Here is a 20,822-nt window from a genome sequence, read left to right on the forward strand (position 1 = left end):
CCTATATCTTCTCCCCCCACAACAGCTACCCTGTGAGGTGGGTGGGGCTGAGAGGGCTCTCACAGCAGGTGCCCTTTCAAGGACAACTCCTGCAATAGCTATGGATAACCCAAGGCCATTCCAGCAGGTGCAAGTGGAGTACTCGGGAATCAAACCCAGTTCTCCCAGATAAGAGTCCACACACTTAACCACTGCACCAAACTGGCTCTCTGTATTGAGCTCTATATCAGATACTGGCCCTGTTCACACGGGTGTTGAGCCCGTGCTAAACTGACCCAGTTCTGTTCCAGATATCTTTGCCATACTGTAATTCGAATAACTCCGCGGTGAAACCGTCTTCTGCCATCCACACGATGGCACCATGCAGTTATTTTTTCTCTCCACTATTATGCACATGTGCGCACTATGCACATGTGCACATTATGCGCCTAGCTTAAAACATTATTTGGTTATGCGCATATTGCTAAGTAGTAAAAAAAATGGCAACCATAAACCGAATGTCTGAGGCTCCTTTTGCTCTGGGACAGCCTTCAGACATCCGGAAGTTGGTTAATATTGCAGCAGAACTATCCAGACAGAGAAAACTATGAGGTGAAACCGGAGAACTAAAAAAACACTGCAAAGGAGTAGGTAATATGGCCTAGGACCTGCCTACTTGAAGGACCGTCTCTCCCCACACGTTCCCCAGAGAGTACTGAGATCGGGAACTCAAAATCTCCTGATTGTCCCCAGGCCAAAGGAAGCCCGTTTGAAAACTACAAGGGATAGGGCCTTCTCAGTAATGGCCCCTTCCTGGTGGAACCAGCTGCCGGAAGAGGTAAGGGCCCTGCGGGACTTTGTTCAATTCCACAGGGCCTGTAAGATAGTCCTCTTCTGGCTGGCTTACAACTAACCAGCACTGAAACTTGAAACTGAGTGTAGTTGCAAGACTGCCGTATGTCTCGAATGTTTTAAGTACATAACTATGTGAATGTTTAGATTTTAATTATGTAAATTATGGAATGTCTAATTTTAATGCATAATTTTATATTTTTATGTCAGATTTTATATGTTGTAAGCCGCCTTGAGCCACCTGGTGGGAAGGGCGGGATATAAAACACAAATAAATAAATAAATAAAGTAAGTAATAAAATAATCCAGTTCCGAGAAGAATTAGGGGTGGGGCTACCACGAGTTAATACTGGGAGGCAGATGTTGCTGTCTGATCAGCCACTTTAAATCCGGAAGGAAACAGCAGCGACATCTTATTATACTGTGCACCTGAACAGGGCCACTGTGTGTTTTATAGTGAAGCTGAAACATTTGAGAAACTGTCACGTGCTAAAAGAGCTGATCTGTTCTAATTGCAAAGTAGAATGTTAAGACAGGCAAACAGGTCAGCATTAAGTCACAGTGGGATATTGATAGGCAGTAGCTAGGAAGGGACTAGTTATGTTGAACTAAATAGCTGCAGTGTGTAGGGAGCCCCATGCTGGGGCTGTGCTTCATGTGGAAAGTAAGGAAACTGAACAGTGAAAAAGTCTGTCTGCGCACTCCATGGATCTGCTCTTAGGTCCTCCTGGATATTTTTTTTTTTACTTTGATTTGGGAAATGTATGTAGTTACCATTGGAAAGCCAAAAGCAGAGCTGATATAGTTACTATGAGCATATATTATAGATGTGTTTGTAGTTTAGATTGGATTGCTAGGTGAAACGTAAGAGTTAGCAGTCTATGCCAGTCAATTAAACAACAGGTGGATAATTTGTTACCTTGTTGGTTGTCTTTCTTGAGCAACTTGCTGGCCACTTTGATATAGAATGCGGAACTAGATTAACCTTTGCTCTGATCCAGCAGGCTCTTATATCTTAAGAACACTCGTCTCAAAGCAGTGAAAACTGTGAGACAGTGGGCTAGGGAACAGAGATCTAACTTAGTGAGAAAAATAAAAAAATACATAGGCCTAAACAGCAACAACTTCTAACGGATGATTAAATCAGAAGGAGCCAATGTGATGTTTCTTATATTTATAGGGGAAGTAGATCAGAACGAAAAAGCTTAAATGGTGCACATTTCAAGTGTGATGACGGTTCTTTTGCTAGGGTTCAGGTGGTGAACTGGAAGATCTTGGTTTAAGGCACAAAGTTTCCTGACTAGCTTAATTTAATGTGTGCTTAATTTACAGCACTTTAAATCTATGCTAGTGCTTTATCACACATACAGTTTGTAAGTGGTCCTGGCATATAAGAATTTTTTTATTTGAGTCATGTGCATGACCGGCAACTAAAAACACATTTTACTGGTACTTGTACAATCTATTCATATTGTTGTAGATTAATTTAAAACAAGATGTCTGTATATGGTTTACATCCTTTTCCTTAGTTTTAATTTTTCAGTCTTTAGATTTTATATGTAACACTGAAGTTTAGTATCCTCTTAGAGTAAGAAATCACCTAAAAATGAGTTATTTGTACCTCATCCAAGATGTATTTTGGAAATTGACATGTTCTGGTGCATTATAAGCATGGTTTTCCATAGATTTTTTTGTAGATAATTGTGGAGGTTTTTTGTGGACGCTACTCAAACAGTTTTGCATATAACAGCAGTAGAAGTCCAGTGAGTGCTTTTTGTTTTAATTCTCCCAAGTAAAAGCTGGAGGAATGGGACACTCTGTACAGCTACATATCCCACTTTAGAAAGGTAGTATGCAGCCCAATCTCTCTCGCTTCTATAATCTTCTCTGATCATTCCCCAAAGTTTAAATGTCTAATAGGCTAGGACAAGTTGTGTGTGTGTGTGTTCATATTAATCTTCTATGACCCCTCTGCAGCAACTACTATAACTGTTGGGCTGCTTTAATAGCAAGAATCTGTAGTCAAATGGATCTTACTTGTACAAATGAAGTAATTTAACTTTACATGTAAACCAAATACAATAACATTTAAAGCTGATAAGAAAACGAGGCAATTCTCAAAAACAGTCAAGCTTTCCCTTTTACCTGCTGGCAGAATCCAACAGGTCTGTATTGGTATGGAATATGTATCTATATATCTAATTCCCAGCTGTACCTCCTATGTGCAGATACTTATTTCCACAGATATGGGGCACATGTAGGGTAAAGAGTTTGGTTTTTTTTTCACACTTGGGACAGTCCCCAACTATGCAAAAAAATCTGTAAAAATTAAAAAAAAAAGACATGGGGATGTTTACCCCCCCCCCCCCAAATTAGTGTTCTTTGCGCAAGCACAGAGAACAGTGAGCAGCAAGACAGGGGAGCTGCAGTGGATTCGGAAGCAATGGTGGTGCAGCTCAAGGAGCCCTGTTGGCAGTTGCTTGGACACAGCTGCTGTGGCAGAGGAGGCCAGCTCATGCTGCAGGCCTGGATGCGACCTGAAGGGAGGGGAGGAATGACACCTAGGTGATCTCTCCCAGAGCATTTCCAGATGAGCTGCTGAGAGAGGGTGAAGGGGGGAGAGGAAAGCCTCAGTAAATCCACCTGGAACAGCTCCAGAAGAGCCACCAGAGAGAAGGAAGGGGAGGGAGGAAGACTCATTGAGCCTGTCCAGAGCAGTTCCAGATGAGCCACTAAGGGGGGGGGGAGAAGCCACTAAGAGCAGGGGGGGGCTAGTCAGTGTTACATTCAGTTTAAAAGCAAATTATCTTGGGAAGGTCATAAACAGTTTAATTCAAAATTATAAGCCTGTTTAAATCAAGATTCCTATTTCAAAAGACACATACCTTTGCGTTACTTAGGTGCAAGGTGCAATCAGAAGATTATTGTACCAAATTAAACAGTGGTTGGTAAAACAATGGCAAAAAGTGTTCAGCAGCATGCTGAAATCAAAGCAAGAATAGACTGTTCGGTAGCTTAGCATTTTATAACTAATCAGTTGATTCACTTGATTTCAGTGTTGCGTGTGTTTCACCAGCATATGCATTTCTACTTTCAGGTTTTTTTGGGGGGGGGGTGTTACTGTGGAGGGCCAGGAATTTGTGAGGCATTTTGTAAACATTATTATTCTATGCAGTTTTGGGGCAGTCATTTGTTAATCATCACTAAGGCTATGGCTGCGGTTCAGAGATAGAGCACCTGCTTTGCAGCCTGAGGGTTCTCTTCCTGGCATCTCCAGTTGAAAGGGTCAGTTCAGTGATATGAAAGACCTTTGCTGAGAGCTGCTGCTAGTCTAGAACAGGTTAACACCAACCTGGGTTGCTTTCATATGGAGGATCTTTGCTGTTTCAGCCACCTGACTCATGCAAGTTTTTTTCCTATTTCAACATGACGTCCTCCTGTATTCATGCACAAATCATGAACAGCACATTCCTTCCTCAGAAAAACACTTCAAACCTGTAGAAACTGTGTTTCCCTGTTTCTTGTGTCTGAAGGAAACGCTTCCAAAACAGCAATCATATGAAGTGAAAGCTCTTTCATTAGGTGATTCAGATAAAGACTAGCCTGTGACATTAGTATATGAATAAGTGATTTGCATGGGTATCTGAGTTTTCCCCTTCATTCTTCCTTAGCAGATTTTTTGTTCATTTGTAGGATCTACCAATTTAAATTTTAGCAGATCTTGTAGTTAGGCATTTAGAGATTCAGCCTGGCTCTCCTACATCTTTTCCATCACAATTTCAATCAGCACTGGGCTTAGCATATCAGAAGGAAATGTAAATACTGTTTTAAAGCAAGATTCAGTACCTTAAGAATCTGTTGCCCAACAGTGAACACTTCATTCTTTGCTTAAGACTAGGTTTTAATGCAGTGTTCCTAGTTCAAAGCACAGAACATTCTGGTAAAAAGTCATTGTAGTGAATTGTTTGAGAATGGTAAAGTTGGTTGGATAATAAGAGGTTGAAACAGGGACACAGCTATGATTTTGTGTGTGTGTGTGCGCGCACGCAAGCGAAGCTTTAGAAAACTTCCAAATATATTACGTTTAAATGTGTACAGTGTCTCAGAGCTCTTTTTTTCTTTTCACTTGCTTCTGTCTTCTGATCTGTTGTCTTGAAGCGACTCTCAGTCTTGAGTCAGTTGGGCTGTGTTACTATTTTTGCTTTTGACCTGCAGGCTTTGCTAACATTACCATACTTTGGTTTCTGCTTCCATTCATCTTGATATAATTTCTGTCATATAGCATTATTCTATGCTGTGGATCACACAAAGAGAGCAACTCAAATGACAGACTCAAACAATCCTTTACCACAATTTCTGTAAATCTCTTCGTTAATTTTTGATTCCAATAGGTAACGGTGATGGTCTGAAGCAATAGAACAAAGTTTGAGTCCAGTGGCACCTTTAAGACAAAATTTAATTCTGCATATAAGCTTTCATGTGTATCTGAAGCACATGAAAGCTTATACACATAATTAAACTTCATTGGTTTTAAAGGTGCCACTGGACTTTAAACTTTGTTCTCTTTTTTATTTCATTGTGAAATTCTAATTTGCATTCCATTTATATTCAGAAGTTGGTTAAAAAATTTCTCCAGGTCAGGACAAGTTACTGTAAATCAAAAGGTGAAGTCTGATTTATTGATATGTAGAGATCATCCTGCTATTTTGTTGTTTAAAGGGGTATTGAAGTTTTGGAAATGATTGCATTTGTTTGTGGAAATGAAAGTTAGAGGATTTTGACAAAATGGGTAGTGATCCTGCTTGTTTAGGGAGAATCCTCTGTGGGAAAGAGAAATTGTTCCGAAGATGGGAATATAGGCTTGTTACTAGATGGGTTTCTGCTCTGAGAAAGAAAAGGAATGCCCCGCAATGATGTTCTGCTTTATGCAAAGAGGATTTGTTTTGTTTCATAACTTGTTTTGTGCTTTGCTCAGAAGATGTAAACTAAAAATCCCTTCCTTACTACTAGTTGATAGAGTCATTCGTCTGTTGCATAAACTATAATTTCCTTTCAAAATAATATCTATTTGATTTATGGATTGTTCTGCCTGGAAATGCTAATCTGATAATTGCTTATCACAGTGAAAAAGAATGGCAATGGTAGTAGAAGGAACACCACTAGTTGGAAGTTTCATTGATCACGTTCAGAACAATGAAACACATATATGTGTATTTATATATATCTCAAACACATAGACACACAAAAACATATAAACAAGAAGGAGGGGCAGTTAGAGTCATGGAGCCCATTCAAATAGTGGATGTTTGACGAAAGTTCCTCCATGCTAATGATTTTCAGCTGTTCAAACTGTAATGGGAGCTGTTCACTTACAGTGTGAAGAAGCTACACTGAGGGGCAAAGGGGGGTGAAGGGAGCAGACTTCTACTGTTTAAATTAAATATATGTTTGTGGGAGTAGATATCCAGAGTAGGGAATAAGCATAGGGCAGCATATGTCAGCTCCCTTTTGATTTACTTTCACCCTAGTCTGTAATGGAGCAAGTAGCTTGTTTTAATACAGCTTTAAAGCAAGAGGGTTCATGAGAGATGGAAGGAGGAAAGGAGAATGATTTCCCTTCCCTTTTAGAACTCCTACTTATTCCCTTTAATACATAATGCCTATCAAGTAAAAGCTCAAATATTTTGCCATGTAGATATGGTATATTACATTATTATAATAGGGAAGATTTGTTTTCCTTGTCTCTGCATACTTTCTTGTTTCATTGCCAAGGGTATCAAACTCATTTGTTAGGAGGGCTGGATCTGACACAAATGGGGCTTTGTGGGGCTGGGCCATGAGTATCAAAATATAATGCCAGGTAGTGGAGATATAATGGACACAAGACACACACAATTAAAGATACTATTTTTAACTTAAAATACAAACATGCTTAAAACTTTTTTGTTTAAAATAAGACATCAGTAAAAAGCAGAAAGCTCTGACTCTGTGGAAACAATGAAATGGCACTGTAAACCGCCCCCCTCCGGTCTACTAAGATTGGCAATGGCTTTTCAGTATAATATCTCCCTTTGGCTGTGGGTTTCCGCATTAGAGTACTCAATAGATTAGGGCCATTCTTTAGAGATAAACTGGTTGAAAGCATCAACCCTTTATTTGCAAGGACACAACTCCAGGAAGCATGAGTTTCAGCTGCCTATAGGAACTCTGAAAATGATCTCCATTCCATTTGAAATCCTTGCAGCAGCCAGCAAAGAAAGGCAGGAAGAGCTGGGGAACTGAGACTCAGCCTGGAAGCTTCAAAGGGTGCTTCAAAGAACCTTTGAAGCTCCCAGGCTGAAACTGAAAGAACTGAAAGAGACTCAGTCTCAGAGCTTCAAAGAGACTGGTAAGTGTAAGAGCTTCAAAGAGTAAGAACATGAGGGTGGGGGGAAGAGTCCCGCAGGCCTGATTAAAGCCCTGGGTGGGACAGTTCTGGCCCATGGGCTGGATGTTTGACACCCCGATGCAGACTTTAACATCTCTTCCTTCAAAAAACCTATGATGAAATTATTATTGTTTAAAGCAGAAAGTGCCAAAGTGGAATTACAGCTGAACTATCAAGAAGACAAAAGTAATAACTACTGGGGAATTACATAGATTTAAGGGTGACACTGATAAAATTGAAAAGGTTACATTTTTTTCTATTCCTTGGCTCATTCATTAGCAAAAAGGGAGATTGCACCCAAGAAGTCTGAAGGAGCCTGAGACTGGGAAGGGCAGCCATGAAGGAGCTCGAAAAGATCCTTAAGTGTAAGGAAGTGCTAGCAGCCAAGATCAAGATAATTCATGCCATTGTATTCCCGATTACTAGGTATGGTTGTGAAAGTTGGGCAGTGAAGAAAGGTGATTCATGTGAAATGCAGTGTTGGAGAACAGTTTTACAGATACCATGGACTGCCAAAAAGAGCTGAGGCAATCATACTTTGGTCACATTATGAGAAAAGATGAGTCACTGGGAAAGACAATAATGCTAGTAAAAGTTGACAGAAGCAGAAGAGGAAGCCCTAACATAAGATGGATTGACTCAATAAAGAAAACCATGGCTCTCAGGTAGCAAGATCTGAGAAAGGCTGTTCACAGTAGACATTTTGGAGGTCATTAATTTACAGGATCATCATAAGTCAGAAGTATCTTAATGGCACTTAACACACATGCATAGTCTTTGAATGTAGGCCTCAGAAGAAACTATATTGCAATCATTCGCTATTGATTAATATTGATAGCTTTAATTTATTTCTTAATACTCCTTTGTTTTTTCACAAGTATATCATTGTCTTTTTGTTTGTCTGGTGCACACTTGATGATAGGTAGGAGGAATTTACGTCTTTAGGCTTGGTAAGAAGCACACAGATGTCTCTTTGCTTGCTGTAAGAGACTGAAAGATCAAAAGATCAGCTGTGAACATGACTGTACTGAAAAATGGGTTTGCTCAAAGGAACACAATGAGTTTGAGACCCAGCCAAATTAAGTATAGCTCCTATGTTTCTGTACTATGTGTTACCACTGTTCATTTGCCTCCTGTTGGAGCCTTATTTTCAGTATTCTGATTTATTTTTATTATTAATATTATATGTCACCTTTCCAAAAGAGTTCAAGGTGGCTTCTTTTTTGTGTATGTGTGTGGCTGTCAAGTCGCAGCTGACTTAAGGTAACCCTGTAGGGTTTCGAGACAAGAGCCGTTTGGAGGTTCTTTTATGATAGTCTGAACAGACAGGTGGGTTTATACAGGGAGAGATGTTGTCAAACATTATGCAGGTACAGTCAGGATGTGAAGGGCCTTAAGCAATGCCTTCTAGAAGGCACTTCTAGAAGTCACATACAATGTGTGCATCTGCCACAGAATTCTGTACAAGTTGAACCTTTTAAATCTTATCAAAGCGCCCTTTCCCTCACTACTGAGTAACTGCAGTCTTCTGCCTCCCCACACTGTTCATGGTCCAGGAGAAGCTTGCTTCTGTGCAAAGTTAGAAAGGATTTTCAACTATAAGGAGCAAGACTCTCTTGTGATTTCTCGCTCTTTCTTCCTCTGTTCGCCATCTTCCAGACGTTTAAAAAAGGATGTATGCTAAAAATCATGTCAAAATTATGGACTAAGATGGTTTAATTTTTAAAATACTGATTTTTGATTCTGTATAAGCAAAAGTGCATCCAGAGATTTAATAAATCCCTTTCCTTTTTCCCATATCCTCCCCTCCTCTATTTCCCATCCTTAGAAGCTTCTGCTGGTGCTCTGATTAGCTTCCACAATTGAAGTGGACTGGAGATGAAAATAGACAATAGTAAATGCATCTAATTTGCTTTTAACGTTGAATCTTTGTTGGAGAAAAGTGGTGTGAGGGAGCATCAGGAAATTCATTTAAAAGTATTTATGTCAGTTTCTTTGCATTCCTTAGTAACTGGAAGGTCTACATTTTTTTCGGGGTGGGGGGGAAGTATTGTGTCATCATGACATGCAATGTTGGAAAGATGACTGGCTCTTAGCTTTTGCTAGTAAAAAGAGAAGGATTTATAAAGGAATCCTCTTACCAGCAAGCCAGCTAATCTTTGTAAGAGGTGGATTGGAAACTGGAGCAACAATGAGAACAGCAGCTAGGTTTGCTACGGGACCTATTGCTATTGTTAGCCACCCCCCAAAACTTTTGTCAAATATCCTGAAAATGGGCCCCGTCAAAACCATTGTAAAGCAATTAGTTTAGTTCCTTAGTGGTTACTGTGTTCTTACTTGCTTATTCAAGTCAATTTTATTTGTTATTACTGTTATCATAACTTGCTTAGAACTGCCCTAAGCCCAGCTTTAGGAAGGATAGTAAAAAAATTTATATAAATAAATAAATCACTTTGACTGAAAGGAAGTCTAAGGCAGTTACATTTGGTAGTCATAACTGAGAATGCTGAGAGAAATTGGCGTTAGAACAGTATAAATTTGAATTTTGTAAGCAAATATGAGCTAAAAGAACGTGTTTGGAATTTTTTTTACAACCTTAGCTCTAGTTCATGGTATACATTGCTGTTTGGTGCTTGTTTTTAAATTTTATAATCTAATATGACTTGCTGGAATGTCTTCTGAATTTATTTGGTTGTAGTTACTTCAAAATAAGACTGGGTCTGTTGTGCACAGTCAAGTGGTTTTTGCCTAATTCCAAGGACGTTGAGGTGGGTATTTTAAAGATTTTGTTGCTTTAAATAAATCATTCAAATAAGGATTTCTTTCTCTGCCTCTTTTTTAAACAGTTGTAGAATGGGGAGATGACGTTAAATCCATCTCAGAAGATGAAGCTGTGATGCTAGTGAACCATCAAGCAACTGGAGATGTTTGCACTCTAATGATGTGCCTTCAGGACAAAGGCACGGTATGCTATATTTGTGTGTGTATATACATACATGCATACGTACATACATACTTCCCCTTATATAGTTGTAAGCAGGGGTGGAATTCTAGCAGGAGCTGCATTGCATATTAGGCCACACATCCCCTGATGTAGCCAATCCTCCAAGAGCTTACAAGGATCTTTTTTGTAAGCTCTTGGAGGATTGGCTACATCAGGGATGTGTGGCCTAATATGCAAATGAGCTCCTGCTAGAATTCCACCCCTGGTTGTAAGCCATCTCAGAAATATTTAAGGAGTCCTATGCAGAGGCTTGAGGTGAAATCCTTCACACACAAACTCAAATGCACTGTGTTTTAAACCCCCTTTCCTCTTCAAGTTAATCCATACTTCACAGGTGACTGTGCCTTAGAACAATGTTTCTTCACTCAGTGGCTTGTAGAGAGCCTCGTTTACATAACCTGTAAATATATAACTGTAACACTAGATGCATCCATATGATTCTCTGGGCCTTTTATTCCCGTCACTAGCACAGTGAACCTGTAGCTCACCTGTCCTAGTCCCTCTGGAAGCACTGTTTCAAGGTGCAAATAACCTGTCAACCACTGGACAATGGCATTATCTACTTTGTTGGACCTGGGCTGGGTGCCACATTGGGGAACGGTGCCCAGAAAAGCCACAGATGTTGTGTCAAATAGCCGTTTGTGGCTCCTGAGTCAGTGAGTGAGTATCACTGTCTTAGAAGGAAAGAAGTGAGCAAACAAGACACACAAATATACAGGTGTTTGCAGCCAGGAATTGTTTAAAATAATTTGTGTGGCCAGGAAGTAAGCATTCAGATACTTCAAAAACTGGTTTTCTTTTGTTTTGCTTTTCTTTTATGCAGAAGAGACAATGAAGTGCATTGCATTAGTAACTCAAACAATAGAAAAGGGATGCATTAGGGCTACTTTAATTTAGGATAACAACTCATGCTGCAACGTTTACACTGTTTTGTATCTCTGTATTAGCTAAGGTACAGTTACCTCATAGATTATAGAAGCTCAGTAACAAGCTTTTTGAGGCTAAGTTTAATATTATTCTTAACAGTTTGTGATATTGTTTATAGCAAAAATTATGACATGCATTGTATGCTTAGAAGTACCATACAATTCATTGTAAAATCAGAAACTGATGAACTCTTATTGTTTTGGAATTTGCTTAGTGAAACTGAGCTATTTGCTGGAAATGAACAAACAGCCCTTTTGAACCCAGTTTGTAGCTCAAAAGGCTTGGAACCCCACTTTCTCAATTGCATCTGCTTACAGCCAATGACCAAGCTGATGGTGGTTACCAGACAAGTGGCCAGCTAGCTCACAGATGAATAGGTAGAAAGAGAGAATCTTCCTGCTGCTACCTTCCCAGGCACCTTAAACCCTATTTTGGCTGCATGCTAGGCATGATGTGCCAATACCTTGAGAAATGTATTTTCATTCCTAACATCTTAATGTTGACCATTCTGGAATTATGTCTCCTAGACCTAGGGTAAGCCCCAGGAATTGGGAAGGGCAGTGAAAGGAAGAGAGAATCTTTCTACCTATCAGACAGTGAACTGTCACTGTGGACACTAGTTTATTCCAGCAGCTGCTACAACACAGTAGGTATGCTTGAAAAAGACAGAGGATATGAGTAGTCTGAAGATTATACACAGGATGTTAACTTGGCCGGTATTTTCATTGCAGAGAACAGAAACTTAGCCACAGATACAGCAGTACTTTGGCCAACCCTCAGCAGTAAGATTTTGACAGTTTCTGTTTGGAAGCTCTTGATTGTCATTCTCATGCATTTTGAGGAATGGTTTTGACCTTCATTTCTATGTTGTTTCAAGTGCAAGATTATAAAATTGTAATCTTATATATGTGTAGAAATCTGAATTTGTTTAAAAGAAAAGTGGATGTGAGAAAAATTACACTGAAGTTCAGTACTAATATGAAATAGTTTACACACACAACATTCTTGAAGATAGGAGCATTGCATCTTCTAATGCTCACCTTCAAATCACATGAGAATTTTTCTTTAGTTTAGGTTTTCTATCTTGGCTGGTGAAGAATTCCATTTCTCCCCCCCCCCCCCCCACTCCTGGCACATAAGATGTTGCTGTGCCAGGCTAGCAGCTATGGCATGGCAATCAGCCAGCTGGTGAACAGGAAGAAACAATAATTGTTATTCCTTTCTTTTACCTTCTCTGGCACCATTGTGACTCTGAGCACTACATTTCTACTGGAGTGCATTGTTGTGGACATTTCCAGAACACTGTCCAAACTGCTACTGAAAAGGGTGTCTGTGTGTGAGGCTGTCTGCCTTCCTGCCATCACCCTGACTGAACAGCTGTCAACTGCCCTGATTCCAGCGCAGCTTTAATACATGTATTTTTGTCTGTTAATAGATAGGCAGGGTTTTTGTATGGTTTTAATTGATCTTATAGTAAATGAAAAGAGTATAATGTATCTTTTAAATGATAATTAATTGGCTAGTTGCTCTCACTTAAATGACACCAGTAAAGTAGATAGGATTCAGTTATAGTTGAAAATCAAGTATAGACTACTAGGAGAAGTGAAAAAGATACTCTAAGGGCCTAAGTATCTCATTGATGCCAGGGAAAACTATGACTGCTCTTATTTTTAATTTTGGAGCTATATTGTATTTTTGAACTGTTTTATGTGTCAGGTGTCTTTGTGCAGAGAAGTGACACATAACTGTTATAATAATTCATTTTCCTACAAATTGCCTATCAGTTTGAATTGATGGCACTGTTTTGATTACATATTTTCTCCAGTGGTCCCAGGAGTGGGCCAATCCTCACTCTTGGGAATCATAGCTCCTCCCTTTGATAGCAGGGCTTAACAAACTTGACCCGGAGGGGAGGTGCTTGATCCTCAGAAACCCAGTTTCTTTAGCCCTGCCATCGAAGCAGGACGTGCTATAGAGCCCCTTTGTGGCTCCTGGCCCGGTACATTATAGAAAGAAATAAAGAAGAAGAAGAACAAGAGGAACATACCTATTGAAAATTTCCTGGACGGCAGAAGGGAAGGCAAGAGCTCCCTCTTGTGGCCGTTCTGGGAGGCACTCTTCCTCCCGCGTTTTTTCCAGCGACGACAGAGGAGCCTCAGAGTGAGGCACGAGCGCGCGAAGCCCTCCCTCTGCTCTTTCCAGCCTGGTGGACGTGCCGAAGGCTGTTGATCGTTCCTTCTCCCAGTTGCCCTGCAAAGGCACTCTGGCAAACCCAGGGGCCTTGGGGACAAAGGAATTAAGGGAGAGGAGGAGAGAGGGAGTGAGCAGCTGGGAGAGGACTCGTGTTAGCACGCAGCCCTCCTGGAACGACGCAGGCAGAAGCTTTTGGAAACCCAGCAGCGGTAAGGCTTGCATTGGGAAAGCTCTGCAGAGTGGTGGGGGATTTGAGGAGGTCAGTTGACCTAGCCCTTATGATCCCATCCCCAGGAAGCCTTCAGAAGCTACTGTTGGGAGCTACTGGCAGCCAGTTATGGTTTTCAGCGCTTTCCCCCCCCCACTTCCCCCCTCCCATTCATTCCCTATCCCTTAGCCTCTCTGGCATAGAGAGGTCTGGCTATCTATTTGGCCATTGGGAAAAGGGGAAGGAAACAAAACAAGGGAATGTTTGGTTTTTTGTTGAGAGGATCCCAGTGTTGAGCTGGTGGGGAAAAGGAGTGTATGGGGGGGCTGATTTTGGCGGGAATGGCAGCCATTTTGGTTGTGCCTTCTTTTGTTGTTGCAGGGCCATACATTCTAAGATGGCCGCTTCCACCAGATTCCCCAAGGGAGCTGTAATGGAGGAGGGCACTTGTGATCTGGAGCTGGCTGATTCACCAGCACAGGAAGAAAGGGCAGAAGTTCATCATGATGATATTTCTGCAGATGAGGCAAAGTCTAATCTTCTATCCTGGATACAAGAAATAGTTAGAAAGGAGGTCCAGGCAGCCTCTGTGACTACTCCAACCCCCCCACTCAAAAGAACATCCAAGACTAAACACTTAGAGGCTGATAAGGAAGAGGAAAATTTTTCCCCTAGACCTCTTAAGCGCAGCAGGACAGAGATACGCTCCTGTCCCTCTGATCAAGAGGAAGAGGATTCTGACTTATCGGATGCCTCTTCATCTCCAGATACTGGGGAACTCTCTGAGGAAGAGGAGGGGGTAGCCTCTACTCATTCCAAACTTTTTCCTGCAGACGTGTATACACGCTTACTCCCAAAGGTGATTAGAACGCTGCAGATTCAGTACACCCCCAAATGCAAAGATGAGGAGGATACAGAGTTTCCTTTGGGTATGGAAGACATCATTCCAAAATCAGGGGCCAAACCCCTACAGGTGCCATTGCTGTCAGGTTTCTTTTCTATTATCAGGTCAGAGTGGGAGCACCCGGCCAAGCCGAAAACAGTTTCTTCTAATTTTTCCAAGTTCTTTTCATTAATCCCAGAGGCGGCTAAGAGGCTGAAGTTACCGGTGGTGGATGACCCGGTCAATAGTTTGGCTTCTAATTCCATACTCCCGATGGATGCAGATGGGATGCCAAGGGACCCTACGGATAAACGCATTGAGCAGGCTCTGCGGAGGGATTTTGAAGCCTCGGCCAGCTCTTTGAAGGTGTCAGCCACCACGTCTCTCTTCTGTAGAGCTTCATATATTTGGCTATCTGACCTGGCTAAGAGGGATGACCTGCCTAAGGACGTCAAGGACTCTCTTAAAAAGATAACATTAGCCACGGCTTTTGCATCAGACTCTACTCTGGAAGCGGTTCAGCTGTCAGCTAGAGCTATGGCCTGTAGCGTTACAGCCAGAAGAAATACCTGGCTACGAAATTGGGATGCGGATCCTTCGGCTAGAGCTAAGGTTGCTGCAGTTCCGTTTAAAGGGTCCTCACTCTTTGGAGAAGGTTTGGATAGATACCTTATTGAGGACAGAAATAAGAAAAAAGTTCTGCCATCCAAACGACGAGATAACAGGACGAGACAAAGGTTTCAGTCCTTTCGTGGCAATAGGAGAGACTCCAGGCAAGCATCCTTCAAGCCATACAGAACAAAGTGGCAGTCGAAGCCTAGAGAAGGTAGACCTTCCTTCACGGGGAAACAGAACCAGCCCGCTAAAGGCCAAAAGAAGCCCACCTCAGCGTGACTGGGACGAGTCCACGGACACAAGTCAGATAGGGGGACGACTTCAGAGATTCTCCCATGTGTGGCATCAAACAGTTTCAGACAGATGGGTGTTGGACACAGTGACCAACGGCTACTCTCTGGAGTTTTACTCCCCCCCCCGACACCGTTTTTTGGAAGTACAAAGATCACAGTCTCCCGAGAAGCATCGAACACTACTGCTAGCCATCGACCATCTAGTTTCGATAGAAGCCATCGAACCGGTACCTCCGTCAGAGAAATTTCAAGGCACATACTCAGTTTTTTTCGTGGTACCCAAAAAGAACGGGGATGTTCGGGCGATACTGGATCTGAAGTGGGTGAACAGGTCGGTTGTCACAAAAAAGTTCCGGATGGAGACACTGAGGTCCATACTTCTTGCCATCCAGCGGGGGGACTTCATGGCCTCCATAGATCTGTCGGAAGCCTATCTTCATATCCCAATCGCCAGGGGTCATCGGAAGTTTCTTCGTTTCTCTTACGACGGGCGCCATTTCCAATACAGAGCCTTGCCTTTTGGGCTCAAGTCGTCTCCCAGGGTGTTCACAAAAGTTCTGGTCACTCTGGTGGCAGCCCTCAGATTACAGGGGGTGTCGATTTTTCCTTACCTGGACGACGTTCTGGTCAAGGCCCCGTCGGAGGAGCAGACGAAGAAACATCTCGACCTGACCATGAGGCTGCTCAGGGCGCATGGGTTCGTCATAAACATTCAGAAGAGTTTCTTGCTTCCTTCCCAGTCTCTGACGCACCTAGGTGTTCAGATCGATTCCAACAAGAACAAGGTCTTTCTGACCCCGGAGAGACAGACAAAGATTTTACAGCTGATGGCAGAAGTCAAGCAAAGGAAGCGAGTCAAACTGATGCTACTGGCAAAATTACTGGGAATGCTGGTCTCGTGCCAGGACATCGTTGAGTGGGCGCGTTTTCACACGAGGCCACTTCAGAAATTTCTTTTACCTTTTCAGAAGCAAATAGGTGCCAGAAGCTCGATCTCTCTGACACTGCCAGCCGACCTATCGAGAGCCCTCGAGTGGTGGCAGACTCCCAGCCTTTTTTCCTTGGGGCAGGAGATGTGGGAACCCAAGAGAGTGGTGGTGACCACAGACGCCAGTCTTTTTGGTTGGGGAGCTCACATGTCCGGAGCAGTAGCGCAGGGTCAGTGGAGCGACCAGGAAGCCAGGGAAAGCATAAACCTTCTGGAGTTGAGAGCCATACGTCTGGCCATGCTTCACATGAGACAATGGGTGGTCGGGACTCACGTCCTGATACAAACAGACAATATGACGGCAAAAGCCTATGTAAATCGCCAAGGCGGCACCAGACACAGAAAGCTACAAGACGAAGCGGAGGCCCTTTTCAGGTGGGCGGAAGGTCATCTTCTGTCCATCAAAGCCACACACGTGGCAGGAAAAGACAATGTGGTGGCAGATTGGCTGAGCCGACAGGCGCTGAACCAGTCGGAATGGTCACTTCACCACGAGACATTTCGCGAGATTTGTCAAAGATTCGGGACACCGAGTGTGGACCTGTTTGCATCAGACGACAATCATCAGGTGCCACAGTATTTCTCAAGGACAAGAAGCAGAGGAGCAGTTGCCATCGACGCTCTAAATTCAGACTGGCCGAGGACTCTATTGTATGCCTTTCCTCCGTTCCAAGTCCTCCAAAGGTTTTTGCAGAGGGTCCAGGAACAGAAAGCGGAAGTGATTGTGGTGGCCCCCTTTTGGCCTCGGAGAGCCTGGTTCCCGGAACTGCAAAGACTGTCAATAGTAGAGCCATGGCAGATTCCTACAAGGTGGAATCTACTCTCTCAGGGCTGCCTGCAGCATCCGCGACCAGAAATGTTTCAGCTCACTGTTTGGAGATTGAGCGGCAGCAGTTAGTTAGGCTAGGTTATTCCACTCCAGTAATAGACACCATGTTGTCCTCTAGAAAGGCTTCAACTAACAGAAGCTATAATGTCACTTGGCAGATTTTTCATGCCTGGTGCGTGGTCAAAGGGGAAGATCCTCTACAGGCCTCGGTCTCCGTGGTGTTGTCTTTCCTACAGGAGGGACTAGAGAAAGGCCTTAGTACCAGTACACTACGCAGACAGGTGGCGGCCATAGCAGCAGTGAGGGGATCTAAGAAAGGCAATGCTATTTCAACACATCCACACATCCGGAGGTTTCTGAAGGGGGTGGCTTTGCTTAATCCACCGCAGGTCCATAGATTCCCATCGTGGAATTTGAACACGGTGTTGAAGGCTCTCTGTGGCAAGCCCTTTGAGCCTATGGCATCATGCAGCCTGAAGCTGCTCACCTTTAAGGTGGTATTCTTAGTGGGTATCACTTCGGCGCGTAGAGTGTCAGAGCTTCAGGCTCTGTCCATACATAAGGATTTGTGTGTATTCCACCAGGATAAAGTTGTGCTCCGCACTGATCCGGCCTTTGTGCCAAAGGTGAATTCCCGTTTCCATAGGGCAGAGGACATTGTGCTTCCCTCTTTCTGCCCTAATCCGGTTCATGAGAAGGAGAAGGCATGGCACTGTCTGGATGTTCGCAGAGCCCTTAGCTTCTATCTGGACAGAACCAAGGACTTTCGCCGGTCTGATTCCTTGTTTGTTTCTTTCAGGGCTGCAGACACTGGGCGCAAGGTATCGGCCTCCACCATTAGCAGGTGGATCAGGGGGTGCATTAGTGAGGCCTATAAGGCAACAGGACTGGAGCCCCCGGTAGGGGTGACGGCCCATTCACTTAGAGGGGCTGCTACTTCAGCGGCCTATAGGGCTTTTCCATCCCTGGAAGTGGTGTGTAAGGCGGCTACTTGGAAGTCGGTTCACTCCTTCACTAGACACTACAGGATTGATAAGGTGGCTTCGGCTGAGGCTGCATTTGGAAGGAAAGTCCTCCAACACGTGGTCTCTGGGCAAAGCTGAGAGGCCCGCCCTGGGACACGGCTTTTTTACGTCCCAAGAGTGAGGATTGGCCCACTCCTGGGACCACTGGAGAACGGAAGATTCTTTTCACTTACCGTGAAGTCTTCCTTCTCTGTGGTCCCGGAGTGGTCCAGTCCTACCCACCCAGTTGTGTATAAAGGGTTTCAGCTTTGACCTGGGACCGCGGGGTTGGAAGTCGCAACTGAATCCGGTGTAGTACACTGTTAGGTTTGGGTTTTTTCCCGCCATAGAGCCCTTTAGACAGAGCCCAGGATATGTTTAGGAGAGGGTTGTGTTTGTTCCCTGGAAATTTCCTTTCTCCTATTTATGTTGGAGTTATACTTAGGGAGGTGTGGTAGCTGGCAGACGATCTGAGTTTCTGAGGATCAAGCACCTCCCCTCCGGGTCAAGTTTGTTAAGCCCTGCTATCAAAGGGAGGAGCTATGATTCCCAAGAGTGAGGACTGGACCACTCCGGGACCACAGAGAAGGAAGACTTCACGGTAAGTGAAAAGAATCTTCCGTTCGCAGGTAAGGATAATGCAGTGCAAATAATAGCTCTAAATTAACTAAAATGTGCACTCTCACACATTGTGTAATGTTGGGAATTTTGAAATACTAAGGAATGGGACTTCTCCCAATGGGAAACGTTTGTTTCAAAAACCATAGAATATCTTCTGGTTTTATGTTGAAAGTTTCAGAAGGTAGGTGCTGACCTGGATAGCCCAGGCAACCACCATCTCATCAGATCTCAGAATCTAAGCAGGGTGGACCCTTTCAAGCACTTTGATGGGAGATCTCCTTGGAATACCTGGAGTGGGAGGCAGAGGCAGAATGTATCAAGCAATTTCTCTGCATGTCCTCCATAGCTCAATAAGGGTCTCCAGAGGATGCCATGACTTCCAGGCTTGCACGCATGCATGCGTGTGCACACACACACACACACACAAATACCCCCAGCACCAAAAGTTTCATCCATGTGCCTAATAATTCTCTCTTTAATGACAGTTTCCACAAACTTTCCTGATATTGACTTCAGACTGGCTGGCCTGTAATTTCCTGGATCTGCCCTGGAACCCTTTTTAAAGATGGGGGTGACATTAGCTACCTTTCAGTCCTCAGGAGTGGAGGCAGATTTTAATAAAAGATTACATATTTTTGTCAGGGGCTCCACAAGTTCACATGTGGACAAGGGGGACTCAATAGACGTTGTTTACCTTGACTTCCAGAAACCTTTTGATAAAGTTCTTCATCAAAGGCTCCTAAGTAAGCTCAATAGTCATGGGGTAAAAGGACAAGTCCTTTTGTGGATCAAAAACTGGCTAAGTAACAGGAAACAGAGAGTGAGTAGTATAAATGGGCAATTTTTACAATGGAGGGTGGTAAGCAGTGGAGTACTGCAGGTCTCAGTACTGGGTCCGATGCTTTTTAACTTGTTTATTAATGATTTGGAGTTGGTAGTAAGCAACGAAGCGGGTACGTTTGTGGATGACACTAAATTGTTCAGGTTGGTGAGAACCAGGGAGGACTTTGAGGCACTCCAAAGAGATCTGTCAAGGCTGGAGGAGTGGGAGTCAATGTAGCAAATGAGGTTCAACATAGCCTAGTGCAAAGTAATGCACACTGAGGCCAAAAATCCTAACTATAAATACATGTTGGTGGAATCTTGACTGGTGAAGACTGACCAAGAGAGAGATCTTGGAGTTGTAGTACATAACTCACTGAAAATGTTGAGATAGTGTGTGACTGTAGTAAAAAAGGGGCAGTACTATGCTGGGGATTATTAGGAAAGGAATTGAAAACAAATCAGCCAGTATCATAATGCCTCTGTATAAATTGATGGTGCAGCCTCACTTGGAGTGCTGTGTACAATTCTTGTCATTATACCACTTCCAAAAAGATATTATTGCATGGGGAAAGTCCAGAAAAGGGCAACTAGAATGATTAAAGGGTTGGAACACTTTCCCTGTGAAGAAAGGTTAAAACACTTGGGGCTCTTTAGCTTGGAGAAACGTCAATTGAGGGGTGACATGATAGAGGCTTACAAGATTATGCATGGGATGGAGACAGAAGTACTTTTCTCCATTTTTCTCAATACAAGAACTCGGGGACACTCAATGAAATTGCTGAGCAGTCAAGTTAAAACAGATAAAAGAAAGTACTTCTTCACCCAAAGAGTGATTAACACATGGAATTCACTGCCACTGAAGGTGTATAGATGGAGCTCTCTGTCCAGGGCAGGGATGCTCTGTATTCTTGATGCTGGGGTGGGGAAGACAACAGTGGGAGGACTTCTAGCGTACTGGCCCCACTAGTGGACCTCCTGATGGCACCTGGTTTTTTTGCCACTGTGTGACAGAGTGTTGGACTGGATGGGCCATTAGCCTGATCCAACGTGGCTTCTCTTATGTTTTTATGTTCTTAAGATGCTTGCTAATGCACTGTTAATGGGTAGCTAGATTCAGAAGAAACATGAATTGTGATATGAGAACTTTACAGATTTTCTATACCGAAAGTACTTT

General features: G+C 43.1%; 1 protein-coding gene across 1 annotated transcript in view; it reads left to right on the top strand.

The window, feature by feature from the left end:
- The window catches only part of LPGAT1 (lysophosphatidylglycerol acyltransferase 1), a 118,361-nt gene that overhangs the window by 35,526 nt on the left and 62,013 nt on the right, over nucleotides 1-20,822 (top strand). Inside the window, exon 4 of the mRNA XM_060247098.1 lies at nucleotides 10,105-10,223. Coding sequence (XP_060103081.1) covers nucleotides 10,105-10,223 — 119 coding nt within the window. The remainder of the gene's footprint in view (nucleotides 1-10,104; nucleotides 10,224-20,822) is intronic.

The sequence above is a fragment of the Heteronotia binoei genome, chromosome 1 (genome assembly GCF_032191835.1).
Source record: "Heteronotia binoei isolate CCM8104 ecotype False Entrance Well chromosome 1, APGP_CSIRO_Hbin_v1, whole genome shotgun sequence".
Lineage (NCBI taxonomy): Eukaryota > Metazoa > Chordata > Lepidosauria > Squamata > Gekkonidae > Heteronotia > Heteronotia binoei.